At 41.8% G+C, this 23,612-nt stretch overlaps 1 protein-coding gene across 1 annotated transcript in view; it reads left to right on the top strand.

Annotated features, from left to right (window-relative positions):
- The window catches only part of LOC144798394 (cysteine-rich venom protein tigrin-like), a 396,128-nt gene that overhangs the window by 289,399 nt on the left and 83,117 nt on the right, over nucleotides 1-23,612 (top strand). The window contains exons 7-8 of the mRNA XM_078669247.1: nucleotides 609-701; nucleotides 2,426-2,527. Of these exons, the coding sequence (XP_078525373.1) occupies nucleotides 609-701; nucleotides 2,426-2,527 (195 nt within the window). The remainder of the gene's footprint in view (nucleotides 1-608; nucleotides 702-2,425; nucleotides 2,528-23,612) is intronic.

Genomic DNA, 23,612 nt, shown 5'->3' on the forward strand with positions numbered 1-23,612 from the left:
TCCAACACTGGGACTTTTTGTTGTGGCAACCTAGCATCTGCGGGAACTTAGAAAGATGAATACAGTATTGCAACTTTTAGAAGAGCATAAATTCGACCATAGCATGAAATATCCAGTCTGCTCAGATCTGTAATCCCTTGCCCCTTAGAACCTCAGACTCACCCGAAACAGCTGTCTTTCCACACTTAGGTGAAGATTTGGATGTTTGTGGCATAAGGGAAAAGTCCTAGTTATGTCATCATCGGATTACTGTTTGAGGTCAATCAGCACGAAGAAGCCTGTGGCTACTCGTGTGCTTTACAAACAAAATAACTCACTAAATAAATAAATAGACCAATAAAAAATTACAACCTCTGAGATAACACAAATCTCGAAACAGCTGAAATACCACTTCACAAAATCTGAAACTGCAAACCACATGCAACATGTTTCCGAATTATACAGATCATGACCCCACAGGCTGGTGGTGGGTAATAATGTAATCCTCTTGAATCATATTACATAATGTTTTTCTTATTTCGAGAAATTTTGAGATGCACTATGATCAAATTCACTTGCATTACAATGTGGAAAATGTTAATAAATCTAAATGTTTCTGCTTTTTCAAGCTTGTCCTTTAAAATGCAAGAACTGCGGAGCCCTAAATATCAAGACCTGTACATGTGCCTGTGCTGAAGGGTGGGATTACGCCGACTGTTCAGGTAAACACTAATGAATATGAGTTTCGGCTTCTAATAAATGAATACATTTGTTTTCAAGGTTTTTAGGCACACTCATCTTCTCATACTGGATTATTTGCATTGCAATGTATCCTACCATGCACAGTGAAGACAATGCCCCATGCTACATTAAGGGAGGCCATGGAGGTTTTTAAACATTGTCCCTTCTAATCGCTGGCCTCTGAAGGTGCCCTTTTGGCAACAGCAGAACTTTTCAATTTCAGCATTTAAAAAAACTCCCTTAAGCTGCCATTTTTGGTATGTGGTCTTTTACGAAACCCACTTCCCACCACCACATTGAAGACCATCTTCAGCTTCCTAAGTCTGAACTACTTTCACAACAATGACTTCCTGGATGAGCCGAAAACCAAAGTATTTTGCCCTTAGTAATATACACGTGTTTGCGTTCGGTAGTATTCAGTCTGCACGAAATTTCCATAATTCAGAAACATATTGCATGTCGATTGGCCTGCATCAATATTAACAAGAGTCTTGATACCATGCAGGTAATTGTTCTTTAACATCCTGGTGATTACATTGCATTCGTTGTCAATAACTAATGACGTCTTCCAGTAAAAATATCCTCTGTTATCACCACAGCATTTCAGTTGTGCATCAACAGGTATTTACTTGTAAGACTATTCGGGTGGTCACCAGTTTCGTCCTTGATCGCTTCCATTTCTCAAATGTATTTCAGTAAAGTTAAATAATTAGTTTGAATTACAACTAATGTAGAGTAGCTGGCTTTTTTTTGGTTACATTTATTTATGAGGCAGGTTATCCGTATTCTCATTTTACCCAACCCAGGGACATCTTAAGAATTTTGGGGGCCCTGGACCGAATATATTTTGGGGCCCCTGTAAGGAACAGATTTGAATTTATGATCCATTTCAGCTCTTTCATGCCCTCTTTGGCTAGGGCACCGACAGTGATCAGGCACACTGGTCCACATCCTAATTACATCTAATGTCCAGGGATAAAGACAATATTGTAACACAACAGCAGCTCACAAATATCACTGAAAATAATCCTTGTGACACTCTTCCATTTCCCATATGAGTGGCCTGTTTTGATGTAAAAGATACGGTTTTTATTGAATTTTGCATAAAACATAAACAAAATGTATCTGCAAAAAGTCAGTAATAGACTCTCACACATCACCCACATTAGAAATCAATTAAAGGAAAACTGTTTAAGAATTATTCAAGGTCATCAGGGCTTAACTCTCTGCAGAACAGAGTTGGCTTTATCAGGGGGGCCCCCTGAAAGGATCGGGCCCTGGGCCAGAGCCCACTTTGCCCATGCCTTAAAACATCTCTGACCCAACCCTAAACTTGCCTTCTTTCTGTTTTCATTATTTTTTCTGACTCCTTTCTTGTCACTTTCCAATTTGCATTTCATCTTACTTTAAGCACAACACACCTACCACCCTAAACGTTTGTTTTGCTAGATGGTCTCTTTCCCAAGCTTTCACCCCACATTTTTGTCCTACAAACCTGACTTAAAAAAAATTCGAAGCAATTGCTGTAAATGTTTTGCTGATTACCTTTTCTCTCCAAATCCTCTGCAGTGTTATGGGTCTTTGCTTAAGTTTGTTGCTTTTATGTTACAGAGTATGCCACATTTACAACCTGACTGCATGCCCCAATTATGCATTCTTTCAAGTGTATGGAGGGTTTATTAAATGTATTCAACATTTGTTACAGAGGCCTGCGAGAACTCAAATCAGACACTCTGCACGCAAATGCATCAAGCAAACTGTGCCCTGATACAGCCGGAGTGGTGTAGGGCGAAATGTGGGCACTGCAGTAAGTAGATTCTCATGTCACTTCTAAGTGATATTAATCACATCGGGTGAAACAAATACATATTATTACATGTGCGCACGTACGTATATGGTTTATATATATATGGTATAAGGCAACAGGATCGCCAAAACGCGTCGGATCGCGGCACCCTTGACACTGCAATGAAATAAATAAAAACTTTGCTGCACAGATTACCGGATTTGTGTCCGGTAATCTGTCTGGGAGTGCTGGCTTGTGCGGTGCGCTGAGGGAGCATCAGCGTATACATATATATATATATATATATGTATGTATATACCTATATATATTACCTACTGGCGGTCACCAGTAGGTAGTTATAGTTAGGACCCTAATTCCATAGGAAAAGCATTGTTTGATTTGCCTATATCTTTCGTGTCGTCTGACGAATCTTGACAAAATTTTCCCCAAAAATGGCCAGGTGAATTTTGTTGTGCGTGGAATATTTTGGCATGATCCGCAAAGCGGGGGCTGAGAAAAGGGGGGGGTCAAAAAAAGTGTGTTTCCCATGATAATTTCCATAGGAGCTTTAGACACGACTACAGCCCGAGTCGCTGGATGGAATGACACCAAATTTGTCAGAAAGGTAGATTTTGGTTCGCAGATCACGCTTTCAGTTATTTGGTTTAAATCCATTCAGTAGTTTTTGAGAAATATATGGAAATCCAAATTTTGATATCTGCGATTGCGGCTAATTCACGACTAATAATGAGCGTGTGCCAAAAACTGCAGAGCTCTGATTGTCTGCCAACACTTCAACCAGGAAGTGTTGGCAGCCATCTTGGGACTCGTCTTGAGCCTAGTCCTGAAAAAAATGTGGAAATAAAGAAAAAGGGGCAGGACAGGAATACCCTGACCCCCAAGCCTCTATCTTAGGGTCCAAGAAGGACCCTGACAGGGCAAAAAAGCATTTAAAAACCACATTTGTGAATTTGCTGCAAACATTTTTTTACAAAACAAGCGCAGGTTATCGCGCTTGTTTTGAAATGGGCCACTAGGCGTGCTAGGTCCAAGGGCACTTTGTAAAAACAGGAGGGCGCGCACATGCTCTCCTCCCAAGCCCCAGGCCTTTATTTTAATTAATGCAGGGGGGTGGGTGCGCAGACTTCCTCTATGGGGTTAAATGATCCCCAGAGACCACCACCTCCTCTGGGCTTTATTTAATTATTAGAGGGGGGCTGCACGGACCCCCCTTCTGTATTGTTACAAGGCCTGGGGACCACCACCTCCCTTGGGCTACTTCAACAATATTGCGGGGGACTATGTATCCCGTGCCCCAGGGACTACCACCTGCCCGGGGCCAAAATAACATTTTAAAGTAGGAGTGGAGACCCACAGCTTCCTTCCGAGGCCATATACAGCCCCAGGAACTACCACTTTCTTGGAGCTGGCTCATTCAGCTCAAAGGAGGGTGGCAGCGTGACCCCCATCCTGGAGCCATATATAACCCTGGGTACCACCAACCCCCAGGGCCAGCTTCTGCTATGTACCGGGGTGCCCACCTCTAGGACATAGCTGTTTGATTTCACTTGGTGGGATCTGAGAGCTCCTTCCAAGCAAAAGCAAACACTCCACTTCCATCACGGTGGAGCTGTCAAACTGCTCCAGCTTGCTGTAAGCAGAGGTTTCATCTCAATTGCTGCCCAAAGACATGCAGGCAGGGAAAGAGATGAAACGATTGCTCTTGAACACAGGGAGCTTCAATTTCAGCAGCTCCCTTCATTCGAGAACAATGACGGTTCCCACAGGAAGCGGAGAGCCGGCTGGGACTGCAGGGGCCTTGACTCTCTTCTCATGGTCCCAGGGGAAAGTAGCAGCAAGAGACAGAATAAAGGTGAGAAATGAGCAGAAATTGGCAAAATAAAGGTCAGCACTGAGCAGAAAGAGGCAGAATACATGTGAGATACGAGCAGAAACAGGCAGAATAAAGGTGAGAAATGAACAGAAAGAAGCAGAATAAAGGTCAGTAACGAGCAAAAAGAGGCACAATAAAGGTGAGATACTAGTAGAAGCAGGCAGAATAAAGGTGAGAAATGAACAAAAAGAGACAGAATAAAGGTCAGTAATGAGCAGAAAGGGGCAAGATTAGGTTTAGAAATAAGCAGAAAGAGCCAAATAGGCAGAATAAAGGCCAACAAAAAGCAGAAAGAGGCAAGATAAAGGTGAGAAACTAGCAGAAAGAGTCAAAATAAAGCTCAGCAACGAGCAGAAAGAGGCAGAATAAAGACCCGAAGGGAGCAGAAAGAAGCACAATAATGGTTAGAAGCAATCAGAAAGAGAAAAAATAAAGATCAGAAATGAGCAGAAAGAGGCAAAATAAAGGTCAGCAACGAGCAGAAAGAGGCCAAATAAAGGTGAACGTGAGAAGAAAAGGAAGAATAAAGGTCAGCAATTAGCAGAAAGAGGCAAAATAAAGGTGAGAAATGAGCAGTAAGAGGCAGAATAAAGGTCAGAAATGAGCATCAAAAGGCAAAATTTAGGTGAGAAACAAGCAGAGAGAGGCAGAATAAAGGTGTGAAACGAGCAGCAAGAGGTAAAATAGAGGTGAGAAACGAGCAGAAAGAGGCAAAATAAAGTTGAGAAACAAGCAGAAAAAGGTAAAATACAAGTCTGAAACCAGCAGCAAGAGGCAGAACAAAAGTTAGACACTAGCATAAAGAGGCAAAATTAAGGTCAAGAGTGAGCAGATAAAAGAAAAATAACAGGCAGAATGAGCAGGAAGAGGTAAAATAGAGGTCAGCAGCAAAAAGCAGAATAAAGGTCAGTAGTAAGCACCAAGAGGCAGGATAAAGGTCAGAAACAAGCAGGAAGAGGCAAAATAGAGGTCAGAAACATAAGGTCAAAAATTAGCAGAAAGAAGCACAATAAAGGTCAGGAGCGAGCAGATAGAGGCAAAATAACAGGCAGAATGAGCAGAAAGAGGCAAAATAGAGGTAAGAAATGAGCAGAAAGAGGCAAACTAGGGGTCAGAAATGAGCAACAAAAGTAGAATATAGGTCAGAAACAAGCACAAAGAGGCAAAATAAAGGTCATGAACGAGCAGGAAGAGGCAAAATAGAGGTTAGAAGCCAGCTGCCAGAGGCAGAATAAAGGCCAGAAACTAGCAGAAAGAGGCAAAATAAAGGTCAGGAGCTAGCAGATAGAGGCAAAATTAGCAGAAAAAGGTAAAATAGAGGTGAGAAACGAGCAGAAAGAGTCAAAATAGAGGTCAGACATGAGCAGCAAAAGGCAGAATAAAGGTCAGGAGCAAGCACAAAGAGGCACATTCACGGGCAGAATGAGCAGAAAGAGGCAACATAGGAGGCAGGAGCGAGCAGAGAAGAGGCATAAAAATGAGCAGAGGAGGCACAAAACTAAAGGCAACTGAGGGTAGGAGACTGCATGCAATCTGGACAGGAGGACTGTCACAGGGGAGCTGGTAAGAGGACCTACTCCTGTGTGCCCCCCTACTTTTTTACCACAGACCCACTAACACACCCACTCATACACTCACGCAAACACTCACAGACCCACTCACACACTCATGCACCCAATCATAGACCAATTCAAACACTCACTCATAGACCTACTAAGAGACTTACACACCCAATTACAGACACACTCAGACACTTATGCACCCAGTCACAGATCCATTCAAGCACTCATTCACCTACTCACAGACCTGCTGACAGACTCACACACATACAGACCCACTCAGAGGCTCACATACCTACCCATACACTCATGCACCCACTCACAGACCCACTTAGTCAATCACACACCCACTCATACACTCATGCACCCACTCACAGACCCACTCAGTCAATCACATACACACTCACAAATCCATTCACTCCCGTACCAACTCACAGACCCACTCGGAGATTCATGCACCCACTCACAGATCCACTCAGAGACTAAGGCATCCACTGACTGACCCACTCACTCACCCACTCAGAGACTTATCCATCCACTCACAGACCTTCAAAGACACTCATGCACCCACTCACAGGCCCAGTCAGAGAATTATGCACCAGCTCACAGACCCACTCGGACACTCATGCACCCACTCACAGACCCACTCAGATACTCATGCATCCAGTCATAGGCCCACGCAGACACTCAGGCACCCACTAACAGAACCACACAGACACTTACACACCCACTCAAAGATCCACACAGGCACTCCTACACCTACATTGCACTGCTTATTATGACCTCACATATTACACCACTCATGACATGGTCAGTGACATCACTCATGTCATCTCAAATGACTTCACTGATGACATCATCCTGTGATGTTGAGTTTCTAAATGTTTATGAGTGTTAAACATATATACTAAGCGGACCAAAAGTTAAACTTCTTTACTTTTATCACTAGTAATGTGTGATACAAATTGTAACTTATTATGTAAGTGGCTCTATGACTGTGTATCTGTGTGAGTGAATGTCTGAGCGGCTGTATAGGTGTGCGAGTAGCTGTATGAGTGAATAAGTGGGTGTCTGAGTACCTGTATGGGTGAATAAGTGGGTGTCTGAGTAACCGTATGGATGTGGGAGTGGCTGTGTGACTGGCTGAATTGGTGAGTGAGTGGGGGTGTAAGTGGCTGATATGGGTGAGTAAATGGCTTTGTGAGTGTCTGAATGTGTGAGCAAGTGGCTGTATGGGTCTGTGAGTGGATATGTCGGTGACTAAGTGGCTGTGTGGTTGGCTGTATGGGTGAGTGAATGAGTGAGTGTTTGAGTGGGTGTTTGGTCAACTGATTGGTTGTGTGAGCAGCTGTATTGGAGAGTGAATGTCTATGTGAGTGGCTGTATGGGTGAGTGAGTACATGTGTGAGTGCTTGCATGGGTGGGTGTGTGGATGCGTGGGTGAGTGAGTGGCTCTGTTGAGAGGCTGTATGGGTGAGTAACTGGGTATGTGATTGGTTGTATGGGTGAATAAGTTGGTGTGTGAGTAGCTGTATGTGTGAGTGAGTGGCTATGTGGGTGACTGTATGGGAAGTGAGTGGCTGTGGGAGTGGCTGTATGTGTGACTGAGTGGGGGCATGAGTGGCTCTATGGATCGGTGAATAGGTGTGTGAGTGATTGTAAGGGTATGTGAGTGGGTGTATGAGTGGTTGTGTTGGTGTGTGAGTGTGTGAATGGTTCTATGGATGATGTCATCAGTGATATCATCAGTGATGAAATGTTTGAGGTCATAAGCAGTGCATTGCAGTGGCATAAGTTATAGTTGGCTCAGGTAACTATAACTGCTAAATTTCACTGGTTTTGTATGAGTGAAATCTAAGCCTAACTATAACATCCCTGAAACCTTTGTTGTTTTCAGTGAATTTCCAAGTTTTTTTTTAAGTCTATTTCCTAACAATACGGTCCCTGTAACCTTTGGTTTTTAAGTAAAAAAAAATATATATATACTCAGACTAACATATATATATAGGTAGTTATAGTTAGGACCTATTATCCATAGGAAATCTGCAACATTCTATTGGCAATAACTTTGGCGTCGATTGATGAATCTTCTTGACATTTTCGAAACTTTTGGCCAGCTCAGTGCCGCTCCTTCCCTGAAAGTTCGGGGGTGATTGGTGAAGTGGAGGCCGAGAAAAAAGGGGGTCCCAAAACATGTTTTCCCCATGCAATTTTTCATAGGACCTTTAGCCATGGCTACAGCTCGAACGGCTGAATGGAACTACACCAAATTTGGCAGAGAAGTAGTCCTCAGTTCCGACTTGTGCCTTTTGCATATCTGGTGTCAATCTGTTCAGTAGTTTCCTTGAAAATTATGGTTAAAGTCATATATATATATCTATGGGTGCGGAGGATCCGTGGATTGTGTGAGGATTGGCCTCATAGGATAAGCGCACTGTCCCGATCACGCGCTCAATTCTAATTGGCTGTCAAGCAGTTGTAAACATTCGAAATCAGGAACTGTTGGCAGCCATTTTGTGCCTCGGTAGAAGCGAGGCTGAGGAAGTCATTGAAATATGTGTGGAACATGTGAAATGGGGGCCGGGTAGACACACCTTGATCCCCTAGGCCTGCTCATGGGGTCACATAAGGACCCGTAGGGCCAAAAAAGTAAGATAGTATTTTTCTTTTTAAAAAAAGTCACTGGATGTGTGTAGGATCCGCGCATTTTGCCGCCGAAAAAAGAAGCATGTATTTTTGAGATATACTTCAAGCTTATGTGTATAGATGTTGGGTGGCTCTAAAAAGAGCCCTTGTGTTTATTGAGAGATTTTAGTACTTATAAGTAAGTACCGATGCAGAGTCTAAAGTTCATGAGAAAGACTCTGTTCCCTTCATCTGTAAAATGTACAGCATCTCTCCTATAGAAGCCATGCATATTGAAACGCAGATTTTTGTGGTATATGGACACCATTCTATAGTCTCGGAGAAAAGTAGAAACAGATTTATTCACATTTTTTCCTAGCTTTCTCAATCTGTGGACAAAATAGATTGGAGTAGTTCAATTTCTGCCTTTGGCATATGTTAGAATAGACAAAGAGAGTTTGGGGGAAAAGTGAAATTAAAACAGAAAAGAAATGATTGGTTGTTTGACAACATTCTACACAGAAAACTAGGGTGCATGTTTTTGTTTTTTAACCCCTCCCCTGCTGATGACGGAATCGCTCCGTCATCAGCTGCAGTGGCGCTGTGCTGATGACGGTTTGTTCATGCTGATGACTTGTTTGGTCATGGCACGCTCTGCGCGGCGCGGATTCTGCGCCTCGCTGAGCGTTCCAATGAGCGGGCTGGGCCATGACGGAACCGCTCCGTCATGAGCACAGCTCAACTGCGGCTGGTGACGAAGCGGTTCCGTCACCAGCATGCGGCCGCCGCGCGGATGCCCCGCCCCCTTAGCACTGCGGCAGAATAGCCGCCGCAGTGAAGAGGTTAAAAGCATGATTCTTGTTGGTTATCAGAACGTGATTGAAAATAACATTACGTAGGATAAGGTAGTATATTGAGAAGTCGAGCACACTTGCTGTTTTTTTTAGCAACATTGTGTGATGAACTTTTGCATTCTTCGGGAGCCAGTATGGATTTTTTGCATGGGTAGATGCTAATTTGTATATGGAAATGCAATCTGCTTTGGATTTTGAAAGTGAGAATAGATTCCACTGCTCTGTCTTTCAAAATGCAAACTATGTTTGCTATGGGAGGGCGGGAGTCGTGAGAGTCCCGCTCTGTCAAAGCAAACAGCAGTATCGGTCGTAGTAGTTTCCAGGGCCCTCGAGGGCACCAGGCGGTGGGCCACGCAGTCTGCCTCCCGTAATACACAAATTCCCGGGGGTGGTGATTCCCGGAGCTTGAGGGGGGTTGTTGAGGCTCACAGACTTGTCATTTTGTTGGGGGGGTTGGATGCAAAAGTGGTGCAAAGGGGTTGTAAATCTGCTACACAGTGTTTTGTTTTACTTTGCTTTCCTTTCTGTCATGTAGAGGATCCAGGGTAAATATAACAGGTTCTGTACAGTCAGTAACGTTTAACCGTACCCCCAAACGGCATTCTGCCTGTTACTATAGTAACAGTTCATGGAACACTTACGTGAGCACAGAGGTTATAAGTGCACCACACTATGTTGCTAATGGCGTTGTACTTTTTATTCTTTTGAATTGGAACCGTAAGTTGTAGCTATACACTCTAGTAAAGATCTGGTGAAGAGCTAGCTTCAGAATTATACTTCCAATTATAAATATCATTTCTATTGTGGACTGCTACCCCCACAAAAAAAAGACATATGTACTTTTTAAATTAACTTTTATTAAAACAATAAATAACTGGAAGTATAACTAAATGATAACAATACAATAAATAACTGGAACCATAACTTTAACAAAACAATATAACAAACATCATATATTATGGACTCCAATAGAAGGAGTGTAGTTAATCTGCAAAACAAAAAGGAAAATTAGTGTTTAAAATTAGATCGATGTGACTAAATGAGGTCACACATTACAAGTCAAAGTAACACTTGATGATATGTTCTATTTTTTTTAATGTGTGCAGTGTACCTGATAGATTTCACTTATCTTATAGGCTTGCATTCAAACGGTGTCTGTATAGAAGTGCCTAGTGCGTCATATTTATATACAGATGAACAGGTCTTTAAAATGATTCACAGATGAGACAGAATTAGGTGAGAGATGAAGTCATTATGCAGGACATTATTTTTTTAGGGCTTATATACAAAACTCTTGTGCCATTTTTGTGTTACTTTTCTCATGTTGAAAGTGATGCAAAAATGGCACAAGGAGTATGTAAATGAGCTCTATTATTTCTAATGCATTTAATTGGAAGTATTGAATATCTAGGCCGCTCTGCTTACCTTGTGTAAACACTGTAGCCAATAGAGTTCACAACTTAGAACTCTGCTTTGGTTTGTTACTTGCTGGATATGCAAGACTGCTTTCAAGAGGAGACCCCAATAAAGAGTACTGGTGTGGAACTGCAAGTATGCGGAAGGACTTGCAGACTAAGAATCTGGTCAACTTTGGAAGGGAAGAGTTAAGGATATTGAGAGAGGCTCCTTCTGCTTCATGAAATGGCCCAAGTACCAGTGGAGCAACACCGTCAACCTCTACTGCACAGCCTAATATTCGTCCCCAATTTGGAACCCTTTAAGATAAAAAGTAAGAAGGTTGGGAGCTTTGTATGCCATCCTAATACCTAATCATTCATTAGTTATACAGAGATCCAACCTGTATCAGACTCATCCGGGCAAGTGTGAATTGGACATTATCTGAAACCAAAAACCCCTCAAGTACTTATATCTGTTACTTTTTAACTTCGTCGACTACTCATATTGAGAGTATTTACCTTAACGTTATCCGTTAAAAATTTGTGAATCTGCATGTTTCAGACAACTAGTAAATGCCATATTTGGGACATTGGTGTAATCAGCTGGAAGAGGAGGATATACTTTTTTTTCAACCTCTGCAATTTGCTGCTGATTTAAGTAACATTCTGCAAACTGAAAAAAAGAGTTAAAAATGTATATGTTGTACATATCTCCAAGATTAATTTTAATGTACATAAAATATTTGTTCTCTATAGGATTGGGGTTGAAAAGCAATCATTAGAGGTTATATTTGGCAAGCAAAATAGGAAATAGCATTGCATTATACAAATGTTAGGCCGAGATTGGTCACTCACTTCATTTACAAACTCCTGGCCTTGATCTGATAGCATATGGAGAGCAGTCAGTGGATCTGGTATGTCGAGTGGTTGACCACCATCTGGTATAGTGCATGGGCAGGAATAAACCGCTTGTGGCGACCAGTACATCTCATGGTTGAGATATCTGTATAATGAGATAGAACAGGGTACAAATCAAGTTTAAGGTTATTAAAAACTTGGAGTGCATGGAGAGGAAGTAGCACGTGGTGCACTACTTAAAAAAATTTAAGTTAGTTGTCCAGAAATATCGCCTACCAAGGCAAGATATTGGAAGTATAAGAGCTGGAAACGGTGCTAAAATACAGCATTGCTGAAAACATTACTTTTGCAATGCATGGGGCACGTGACGCACTACTTACACGAGAAAAGCGACATCGCATTAAGTTGAACAGCACGTAGCACACTGCTGCGGGAACGGCCACGTGGCGCTTGGCAAATTAAAGAAAGGTGGCAGGATTAACTGATTTGCACAGAACAAAGGATAAGAAATAAAGTTTAATGTTATTAAAAAAACATGGAGAGCGTGCTAAAATACAACATTGACCAATCGATTACATGTGCAGTGCATGGGGAGGAAGTAGCACGTGGGGCACTACTTACAAAATTGAAGGTGGCAGGATTAAGTGATTTGCCTAGAAACATCGCTTACCAAGGTAAGATATTGGAGGTATAAGAGCTGGAAACTGTGCTAAAATACACTATTACCGAAAACATTACTTTTGCAATGCATGGGGCACGTGACACACTACTTACACGAGAAAAACGACATCGCATTAGGTTAAACAGCACGTAGCACACTGTTGCGGGAACGACCATGTGGCGCTTGGCAAATTAAAGAAACGTGGCAGGATTAAGTGATTTGCACAGAACTAAGGATAGCAAATCAAGTTTAACGTAATTAAAAAACATGAAGAGCGTGCTAAAATTCAACATTGGTCAATTGATTACATGTGCATTGCATGAGGAGGAAGCAGCACATGGCGCACTACTTACAACATTAAAGGCGGCAGGATTAAGTGATATGCCTAGAAACATCGCCTACCAAGGTAAGATATTGGAGGTATAAGAGCTGGAAACGTGCTAAAATACACTATTGCCGAAAACATTACTTTTGCAATGCATGGGGCACGTGACACACTACTTACACGAGAAAAACTACATCGCATTAAGTTGAAGAGCACGTAGCACAATGATGCGGGAAGGGCCACGTGGCGCTTGGCAAATTAAAGAAACGTGGCAGGATTAACTGATTTGCACAGAACAAAGGATAAGAAATAAAGTTTAATGTTATTAAAAAAACATGGAGAGCGTGCTAATATACAACATTGGCCAATCGATTACATGTGCACTGCATAGGGAGAAAGCAGCATGTGGTGCACTACTTACAAAATTGAAGGCGGCAGGATTAAGTGATTTGCTCAGAAACAAAAGTTACGAAGTCAACTTTAACGATATAAAAAAGTAGGAAAGCGTGCTTAAAAACAACATTGTCAAATGGAACAAAAATTAGCATTTACACGGTATTAAAAGATCATTCAGATTATTTAATTTAATTATTCTTTTTAAAAAAGTGCTCACCTACGAAGAAGTGGATACGAACACTATCAATGGCTGTGACTGCAAAATAGGAAAAGTTCGAGAAGTTGGCAGGTTATAAATGCTTTGCAGAAGGATGATTGGTTGAGCATGATGTCACTGGGTGTGGGAGCTGTGATAGGGCATGTTGTAATTGAGCATGCACAAATAAAATGAAATACGTTAGGGGTATATAGCCAGACGGTGGGACATGTTTTGCGCCTACGTAATATTAACACGGATGCGCTACCAGAAATGTGCATGCGCAAAGTGAAGGCAACTCGTAGGTGATACATACACAAATGGACTTCGGATGTCGATAGAACACCGGGGAGCCGGTGGGACAGTGGGGGAATTGAAGACCCTCGAAAGGTCCCCAATGGTGACGGCCATAATGTGATGTATTCCTATAGGTTCTGTATCGATCCCCCTATTCCTGACCCTATTCTGGTTAACAAGTTAACTAGCAGCCATCCCATGAGGCAGAAAACCCCCATGATGCAGGAACCGTTATCTGATAAAGCCACACTACGGCACAGGAACGTGTTATCTGATTAGGTCATAACGCTTGCCATCTAATTAGACAAGCGATATTCCTCCAGCCCCTGATAAGGCATACGGAGTTCTCAAAACAAATCAAACCTATGACAGACCTGGGAAAAACCCTGCGGCCATTGTTTTGATTTCACCGAGAACTTCAGCAAAAGAATGTGCTAACGACCTGGTCGTATGACATCCTTATTGACGTATCTATGTCCATCCTTACGTCAATCTCGGCACCTTAAAGGTATAAATATTACCGATATTGCCCTATGCAAACACACGCGGTGGTGACGAGATCGGAGCAGCCAGACTTGCCGAAGCCCAGAGCAGAGCAGACCCCGCTGGCGCAGCCCCGCCTTCCTGACGCGCTGAGAACGAGAAGCTGCCCTTTTCTCCTGCCGAGAAATCCAGCTCCGGCGCTTCCGGGTAGCCCTCGCAGCAGCCTGGAATATCGAGACCAGAGACGAGAGATACCATCCCTCATTCATCCTAGATTCCAGGTACAGAACTGAATAACCCCTTGCAGAGAATTCTTTAGTCAGTCACTTGGCAAAACAAACTTAACTTAAACTGTAACTTTCTATTCCCGCCCACGTATTAGGCTTAGGTCAGGTACACGGGGTAGGCGTAGTTAGAAACACCAGTTGAGTACGATTAGTCAAATGTATACGTGTATGTAATATATTTTATTCATTTTAAACCTTCATATGGCTTAGAAACCATATCAATGTTTTTACAGTATTATTTTATACTTCTGCTTTTAATGTATGCACTTTACTTAACCATAAGTATTGCAATAATATCGATCCATTTCTCTTGTATGAGAAAAGAGACTGATCAATAAATAACATCTTTTATTAAACACGCCCGTCTCTTCCTTTTCTCTACAATCTGGTGAGACTAAGAATGCACGTACTGACTGAGTAAAATAAATTGCCTTTTGTTCACACGACTCTAGAGATACACTCTTGATTAGGGGAGAGCAAAGTTGTCATGTTCTATGGTTGTCAGAAACTAAATCCCTTCTTGTCTATCCAGAGAGGTTCAACTCCTCCTTGCCTATTCGAGAAAGTTTCTAGTGAACTCTGAGCTAGCTGGCAAACCCAAAACTTTAAGTCTAATATCGACAGTAGTAGACCTAGTTAACGTCTGGTCTAGGCCTATACTATTGAAGGTATTATTCCAATGTGCAGAGCCTATTGGGATAATAGGAACTACACTACATGGCGCCCAACGCGTTTGGAAGGGCGATAAAACTAACGTAAGACATTTAGAGTAACTCAGTCGTGCTTTCTCACTCAGACCCCTTTTTCCCACAATACTCCAAAGACGTCTGGAGTGGGTAAAAGGTAATATCCGCCAAACCTCGCAGGAGGAAACTCCTATGTATGGTACTTGGTTTAGTCAACGTTGAAGGATACACCGTTCCAAAATATTGTGCATCTAATCTTTGTTTCCATAAGAAACCTGATCTGCAAACAAAAGAAATAAGCTTCCTGTCGGTAAAATGGTAGACAGTGATGATGAAAGAGAGGCAGTTAGATTAGCAGCTGAAATAGTAGCAGCTGATACTGCTATACAAGAAGCTGACCAGGATATAATACTCATCCCGGTCATCAAAAGGAAATCTATAACTTTAAAACTTATAGAAAATGGACTGACACCTAGAGGTGGCACAGTCATATTCGTAATTGAGGCACACGAATATCGGCAGACAGAGGTATACTATTCATGGATACATTTTCCAGCAGCAAATGCTGTAACAAAGTACTTCCACTATTACAAAACAGAGGAACCTCCTAATGAGTATACTCCTTTCGAGGAGGTGGAAGTACCACTTAAATTTCAAGAGCACCTGCTCTTATTTAATGGCGCCCTAAAACACAATAATCACATCACCAGGCTCGGTCCTTTAGGTAGACCAGGAGCAACGTGGCCGGTCCTAGCCGGATACACACCGCATCCAGACTTCGAAAGAATGCCTGCAGCAGATCTTTTAGTACAACTAAAACAATTAATAAAAATACATAGACAATTAGTCCAATATGTGATGCGGACCTCAACAATTCAACCAGCAATTAAAATTCCACCGCTGACCCCTCACCAGGGGAACACAAATAAAATTACACCACAGAACATACAATCCTGCCTAGGTAAAGTACCAGCTAAACGGGAACAGATACCATTCTGGTTAGCACAAAAAATCACCCAAATAGAGGCTGTGTTTCCAGACACCACCCCGTTAGAAAAACACAGGATTCTGACTATCTGTCTTCCAATGGGAATCGCACCACACGTGGAGGACTGTGACACTTGGGGTACAGTCTTTGCTTCCATCTACACAAAAACGCACGGTGTTCCATCCATTTCGGTAATACCAGATGTGCTAAAACAAATTCAAGACGAATACGGTCCAGAACCCGCTTTAACTCTTGGTATGAAATTACTAAAAGACTTCAAGCAGGTCTCGGCTATATTATTAGCCAACATAAAGGGAGAAGCAGCAAACGTGGCTATCCGCCAGAGGTTAAAGGAGACAGATATAGCAGACCAACCAGCTGAGATTGCCAGAATCATAGAAAAATCCTATGAGGAACTAGGTAGAGATAGTTTAGGTGGAATACCAGTAAAACCACAACTGATTGAAAGTCCTGAAAAAATATTTTTTAATAATAATTCAACATCACAAAAAAAGAGCTGGGATGGAAACAATCCAATCCTAAAGAAAAGAAATTCCAGTCCAGAGGAAGGTCTCCTAGGCGAAGAGAAAAATCTCCGAACCAAAGACACAGGTCACCCCAGAGTGACCCCTCTGGGAAAAGATATAACCTTAGAAATAGGGATAATATAAAGAAGCCTGATAGATATCAAGACATTGATACACGTCCCTCTCAATCTTTTCAGACTTCCTCGCAGAAATCGGAAAGAAGAGGACGATCAGAACAAAGAGAAGAGCACGCCAAGTCCAAAGACAAGGAACCTGCTCATCTAAAAAAGAAACTACAATTTCCAAAAAAGAAGGTAGCCAGTATCAAGGTAGTTAACAATGCCGAGAATACTGAGGACACAACTGAAAAACGGAGAATGGGCTCAGACAATGCTAGACAGCGCAGCAGAAGTGAGCATAGCTCGCAAAGTCCTTATGAATCATCTGGAGACAGTGGACACGAATGAATATCTTCAAGTGGAAACTGCAGATACCAGAGTTAGCAAACCTCACAAAATATATGAAATAACTTTACGTATAGAGGGGGATAAGACTAGAAAAATAAGGGGACTATTTTGGGATAATCTCTCCAAGGGCTATGACATCCTTCTAGCTGAAAAAGACTGGCCACCAGAGTTTGTCAGGGAGTGCCCTCATGGCGAAGAAATAATTATGCCTGCCTTCTCAAATCATATCACAATTCATAAAAAATACACACTTGCCAGAAAGTGGGCAGTAGCTCTAGCTCCTGCTTTATATAAAAATCATGTAGGATGGGATGAGGACTCTCCTCCTCACAAAATCCAGTTAAAATCACAACCTACTGCACAAAGACAGTACCCAATTAAGCAAGAAGCTAAAAAACAGGTCAAAGAAATCCTAGATCAGCTAGAATACCAGGGGGTGATTGAAACTTGCACCTCACAAATGAACAACCCTTTGTTTCCGGTCTCCAAACCAGACAATTCATATCGTCTAGTTTCGGATTACCGACACCTTAACTCATGTTGCAAAACTTTTGCAGTGCAAAACTCGCATAGTGCTGCACTAATGAATAACATAGTGCGCAAAAAATACAAAACAACATTAGACATCTCTAATGGATTCTTTTGTCAAAACATAGCACCAGGGAGCAGATATTTGTCTGCGTTCTCAATAAATGGCACTCAAAAACAATTCTGTCGGTTAGCCCAGGGGTACAAGAATAGCCCAGGGGTATTCTCAGCGAGAGTAACAGAATTACTACAAACATATGACGACAAAGCATTATCGTATGTCGACGACATATACTTAACAGATGATGACTTGGAGACTCACTTGAAGAGAGTGAACACCATAATACTTGGGTTCGCAGCAGAGGGTTACAAATTCAACTTTAAAAAATCCAGAATTGCCCATCTGACAGTCCTGTTCCTAGGATATGAATTATCAAGTGAAGGCAAAAGCCTGGCTGACAATTTCCTAGAGAAATGTGCCGTACTCCAAGCACCTAGAACACTAAAAAACCTACAGTCAATTCTAGGCTTCCTAAATTTCGGAAGAACATACATTGCAAATTACGCAGAAAGGGTCAAACCCCTTTATGATCTAATAAAACCAGATTTTAAAAGAACCAATTGGACTCAAATACACACAGAAATTTTGAGATCCTTACAAACAGACATGTTAATTAAAACAAAATTAGAAACACGTGATAACACACGCAATCTTGTGATTCGAGTCATCCCAGGAAGATGCGGATTCACATACCTGACCTCTAATGAGGGAGAAAAGGTACCAATTGCATTCAAATCACACTTGAACACTAAGGCTGAAATGAAATTTAGCCCAACGGAAAAAATTCTAACTGCAACACAGACAGCTATAGCAAAAGAACGAGCCCTGGCACAAGGTAAACGAATAATAATCGTGACACCGATACCAGCCCTAGAGGCGGTAACAAAGGCAAGCATTCCGAATGCTAAAGCACTACATCCAAGGTGGATACAGTGGGCTCATTCTCTTGCTGCAACAGACGTGGCATACGAATTTGATCCTAACTTAAAAACACAAGAATTTCTCCAATATGAATTTGAATGTCCTCCGCCGACCGAAATTCTGCCTCTAGAACATTACGGCTGTATAATATATACAGACGGATCAGCACAACCCGCAGTGGGGGGTAAGCAAGCTTACAGTGCTGCGTGCGCGATTGTTAAAGGTCGCTGGCACGAAGGGAAATTTAAACCAGCTATCACTAAAACACAATCTCTAGGAGATTGTACAGCTCAGCGAGCTGAACTACTGGCGTTCAAGATGGCGCTTGAAAATACCGATCGAGAATTCCCCACACTCATAGTGTGCGATTCGTATTATTGCGTTCAATCTTACAATGAATACTTGCAGATCTGGCTTCAGAATGGTTTTAAGGATGCAAAAGGAGGCACAATCAAGCATAAAATGCTCTGGGAACAAGTAGTTCTATTACAAAAAGAACTACCAAAGACTCACGTGATACATACGCTGAGTCATCAACGTGATGGCGTTCACGTTGCAGGGAATTCATTGGCTGATGAGGCCGCGAAGGCAGCTGTGCAAACGGCTTCCGTAGCTGCCATCACCCGGTCAAAAACAAAAATAGACAGCGAAATATTACAGGCTGTCAGCGCTACAGAAAAGGATTCGATAGAAACACTCCCGAAAGGCTTTCCAGTAAAATACTCATACATAACTGATGCAAACAATGTTCCTTTTGCTCGAATCCCTGGAGTGGGGGATAGGGCAATTCCAAACATGGAACATAGGTTAGGACTGATAATAGCGGCACACGAAGGGCTTGCTTCTATACATGCTGGCGTCTCAGCCACAGTATCATTCTTAAAACAGAGATACTGGTGGCCACAAATGAGAAGACAAACAAGGAACTATGTTTTAGAATGTGAAATATGTCTAAGAATGAAAAGTATCAACGGTGAGACGTCCAGCGCAGACGCCCCTTCTAATCTCGGATAAACCATTAGCCTGTGTTTGCCTAGACCACTGTGGTCCCTTACAAAGGGATGGTAACTATAAATATATCTTGGTTGCAGTGGACTCATGCACGAGATTCATATGGATGTGGCCCCAGCGAACGGCTGACGCCAGAACTGTTATAAAAGATTTGCGAGTCTTTATTGGCACATACGCAATTGGCATGCTGCATTCGGACCATGGTCCTGCTTTTAGCTCTAGAGCTTATAAGGAGGCCATGGTCGGCATGGGCATTACATTGCAGTACTCTTGTCCATTTCACCCTGAGGGGAACGGAATTGTTGAACGAAAAAACCGTGACATAAAGCAATCTATAACGGCAAAGGTATTAGGTTCGGGAGCTGGGTGGGTCAAACATCTAATAAGTGTCCAACGTAGTCTAAATAACCTGCCAAGAAATTCTCTGAAGGGATTCAGTCCGTACGAATTACTATTTGGAACTAGGATGTTAGTCTTAGACCTCGATAGTCAAACTTCAGTGGTGAAGGAAAAAAGCTTTGATATCAAAGATCGTTTGGCTATTTTGCAGGACTTAAATGAAACAAGAAAAGACCTGAGCAACATAAAGTTGAAACAGCAGCCAACAACCACTGAAGAACCACCACCTGTCCCAGCAAGACCTGTCTGGATTCCAAAAGTCGGGGATCTAGTCAGAGAAAAGATCGCGGTAAAGAAGGAATTTGGGCCTTCTTACAGAAAAGCAGTTCCTGTCTTGTCTGTCAACGGGACAAGATCAGTTGTACTACCGCCGCTTGCTGGTAAAAAGGAGAACCGAGTTGTATCCATCGACCTGGTAAAACCACAATCATGTGGCCGATAACAAATAGTAGGCCAAGTGGACTCCCGATAAGTAGTAGAACACCAAGATTTGCTACAAGCACAGAGGTTCAATCTAAAAGGCTGATCACATTCGAAACGCCTACAGAACTACAACAAGGACTATGCAACACTGCAATGGAACTTAGACCTCTGAAAACCCAAATAAAAACATTTAGCAGAGACACACCAATCTATAATGAAGTAACAAACGACTATGCAAGAAACAGTAATCCTGAAGCAATTGGAACAATTGACAGAACTGCATCCGGCTACTTCATAAACTTCGATGATTCCTCTGAAGGCTTCACTGAATCAAAAACACAGCCATCAACAAAAACCTTTAAAGATAAAGTTAAAGTACTTTTGAAACAACTGAAAGAAACATATCTGATTTCTCCATGGATTGAATTTTGGGTGGGTTTTGGTGCATTTATCCTCATACTTTGGCTCATCATGATACTAACTTTGGGACGCTTCATTGAGGGAAAATATGCTAAAATGGACACAGCAAGTCAGAAAATCAACTTGATCCTCAAACCACACACATCTTCACACGTCGATAAAAGAGAACTTTCTTCAGTCAACTTCACAGCCAATCCTATACCGGGTGGGGTAGCATGGGACAACACTGACTACGAAATTTATGGTCCGGTTGAAATCCTGAAATATCCACACCAAATTAAGATCTCGTTGAGTGACTTTGTAAAACCAAGCTCATTTGCTGATGATTGGGACTTTGAAAGTATAAATAATATGATGTCTGACTTAGTGATGTCTGCTAAATTTACCAAACATGATTATTTGCAGGGTTCTACAAATTATGATAGTATGTACTGTTATAACCCCTATGGTAACCATTTTCTACATAGATCTGCACAACCTAGAAATGTTTTAAATTATAATCAATGGGAACATTGTGCAACACCTCCAAAAGGAAGCTCAAGAACCGTTTACGACAAATATTCATACTTTTCAGGTTTTAACATAAGTAATGCTGAAACATTTTATTTCAAATTGTCAAATAAGACAGGGACAAAAGACCATGATAACAAACACGAAATTGATACATTCAGACTCATTCTTTGAACAAATGAATACTTTTGGTTTTGATTATTGGGACAAAAATGTTGAAGTAAAGAGTGTTTGGGGTACAAAAGAATGGCAAGTACAGGGTATAGAATCTTTGTTTAGAGCCTGCATGATCCCAGAATAAATTATATTTTTAAAGGACACTGTTCAACAAACTACCTGTCTTGGCTTAGCCAAAATCAAAGACTTAAATAAACCGTCTATTCCAAAACCAACAATGAACAGCAATAGCTCTACAGATGAAGAGATAGACGTAAATGATGTATTAAACCAAAACAGAACACATCCAGATTGGAAACAGTGGTTGATCTGGCCCACAGATACTAATAACTGTCAAGACAGATTCCTGAACAAAACACAGGGGTCCAAAATGACCAGGCCAGACCCTAGATATTTCCAAAGACAACACCCAGGAATAATAACCACCTACAGTGTGGGCAAATTATGCCTTCAATGGCTACAAACTTCCACACTGGCAGAAATTAAGCAACACCTAACTTTACTTACTGATGGTGCTGACTTGCGTGATTTCATTATGGGACCGCGCAAACAGCGTCAAAAACGTTTCATAGCAGCCTCTGTATACGCAGCATACAACGAGGCCTGGAAGGTTACTCAAATTGAGACAGTAGAAAGTATACGGGAAATTGACCGTATTAATTTGGAAAAATCACTTTCTGTAGTGGACAATGGGTTAATGACTCTGTCCTCCAGAATTTTTTCTCTGGACAGCATTGTGTCTTCAGCAATCGACATAATATCGCAAGACTTACTGTTGTTACAACACGGTCAGTCCCAATTGCGTTCTATTGTACAGCTTGGCTGGACGTTACAAAATCTGCGTTCAGGCTATGTGCCTTGGCGTTTAATCAACACAACGTCACTATTCAATATCTTTAACCTTACTGATAAACAAATCAGTATGGCACAAAAGGGTGCTGATTATACAATCCTGAGCATTGAGAAACTCGAGAGATTACCAGTGACAATGTCAGAACGACCTGTCAGTGAATGGATAATACATGGGATAATTAATATTCCAATATCAACCTTCAGGTTTCAATACTGCCAAAAATATATACAGGCTGGCATGTACGAAAAATTGGGAAAAGGGTACATTAAAACAACATGGAACTTGCCCTATTCACATGCATGTGTCAGTAATAAAGGACAGAAAGTGTTTCTTAGTGGCAATAATTGTGCGATGTCACGAAGCGGTACACTTCTGTGTAATGGAATTAGTTTGCATGGAGCCTGTGAAGGGAACTCAAATAACCTTTCATGTCACCAGCTAGGCACACCTGCAACAGAGATAGAACCATTCTTTCAAAGACTCTATAATGGGAGTTACATTCTAATTGTGGACCGCAGATGCTGTAGTCTTATGCCCGGGACTCCTTATCTCGTAACTACGACTGCGAAGGTCAAGTGCTGTGGACGCTTATTGTTCCCCAGCTCCTTTCCAGACAGGGAGGCAAGGGCATGGCCCAACTTGAAAATTACTTCTATTCGAATAGATACTTTAAGCAGAATGAAAACAGTGCTTCTTCAGACGCCGACAAGGCTCACGTCATCAAAAGAAACGTATGATCTCCTAGTCGCAAGGACGACTGCAGAGATACATTCATTGTTATCAACTAATTCCCCCATACATTTCGCAGAAATCCTGAATGAAATCTTAAATATTTCTGATACCAGTGGAGTCTCAAAAGTATTTAAGACAGTATTTTCGATGGCATTAACACCATTCAAAGACATACTGGGTATTTTTCCAGATTTAGTCCATTCGATTTTTGGCGGACTTCCCCTCATTTTGGGACTAATTGCAGGAATCCTATTCTTAGTCCTTATATTTCGTTATGGCAAACCATGTCACAGACAAAACACCTGCGACAAGGGAAGAAACAATCCTAGCCATTGGATACCGGGACCGGATATCAAAAATCCTGGGACTATCCCGGCTTAGAGACCTGAACATGACTTGGTTTCTTTCATTTCGACCAATGTGGCAGCGATGTGTTTTACCTGTATTAAAGTGCCTGCTATGCGGAGAAGAATGCTTGTTAGACACCTGTCTGACGCTACAATCAGATGCGCCAATGGATGCAGAAACATTGTTGAGTCCAATAAAGGCTCATGCTTTGTGCTGCCCTCAA

The sequence above is a fragment of the Lissotriton helveticus genome, chromosome 12, assembly GCF_964261635.1.
Source record: "Lissotriton helveticus chromosome 12, aLisHel1.1, whole genome shotgun sequence".
Lineage (NCBI taxonomy): Eukaryota > Metazoa > Chordata > Amphibia > Caudata > Salamandridae > Lissotriton > Lissotriton helveticus.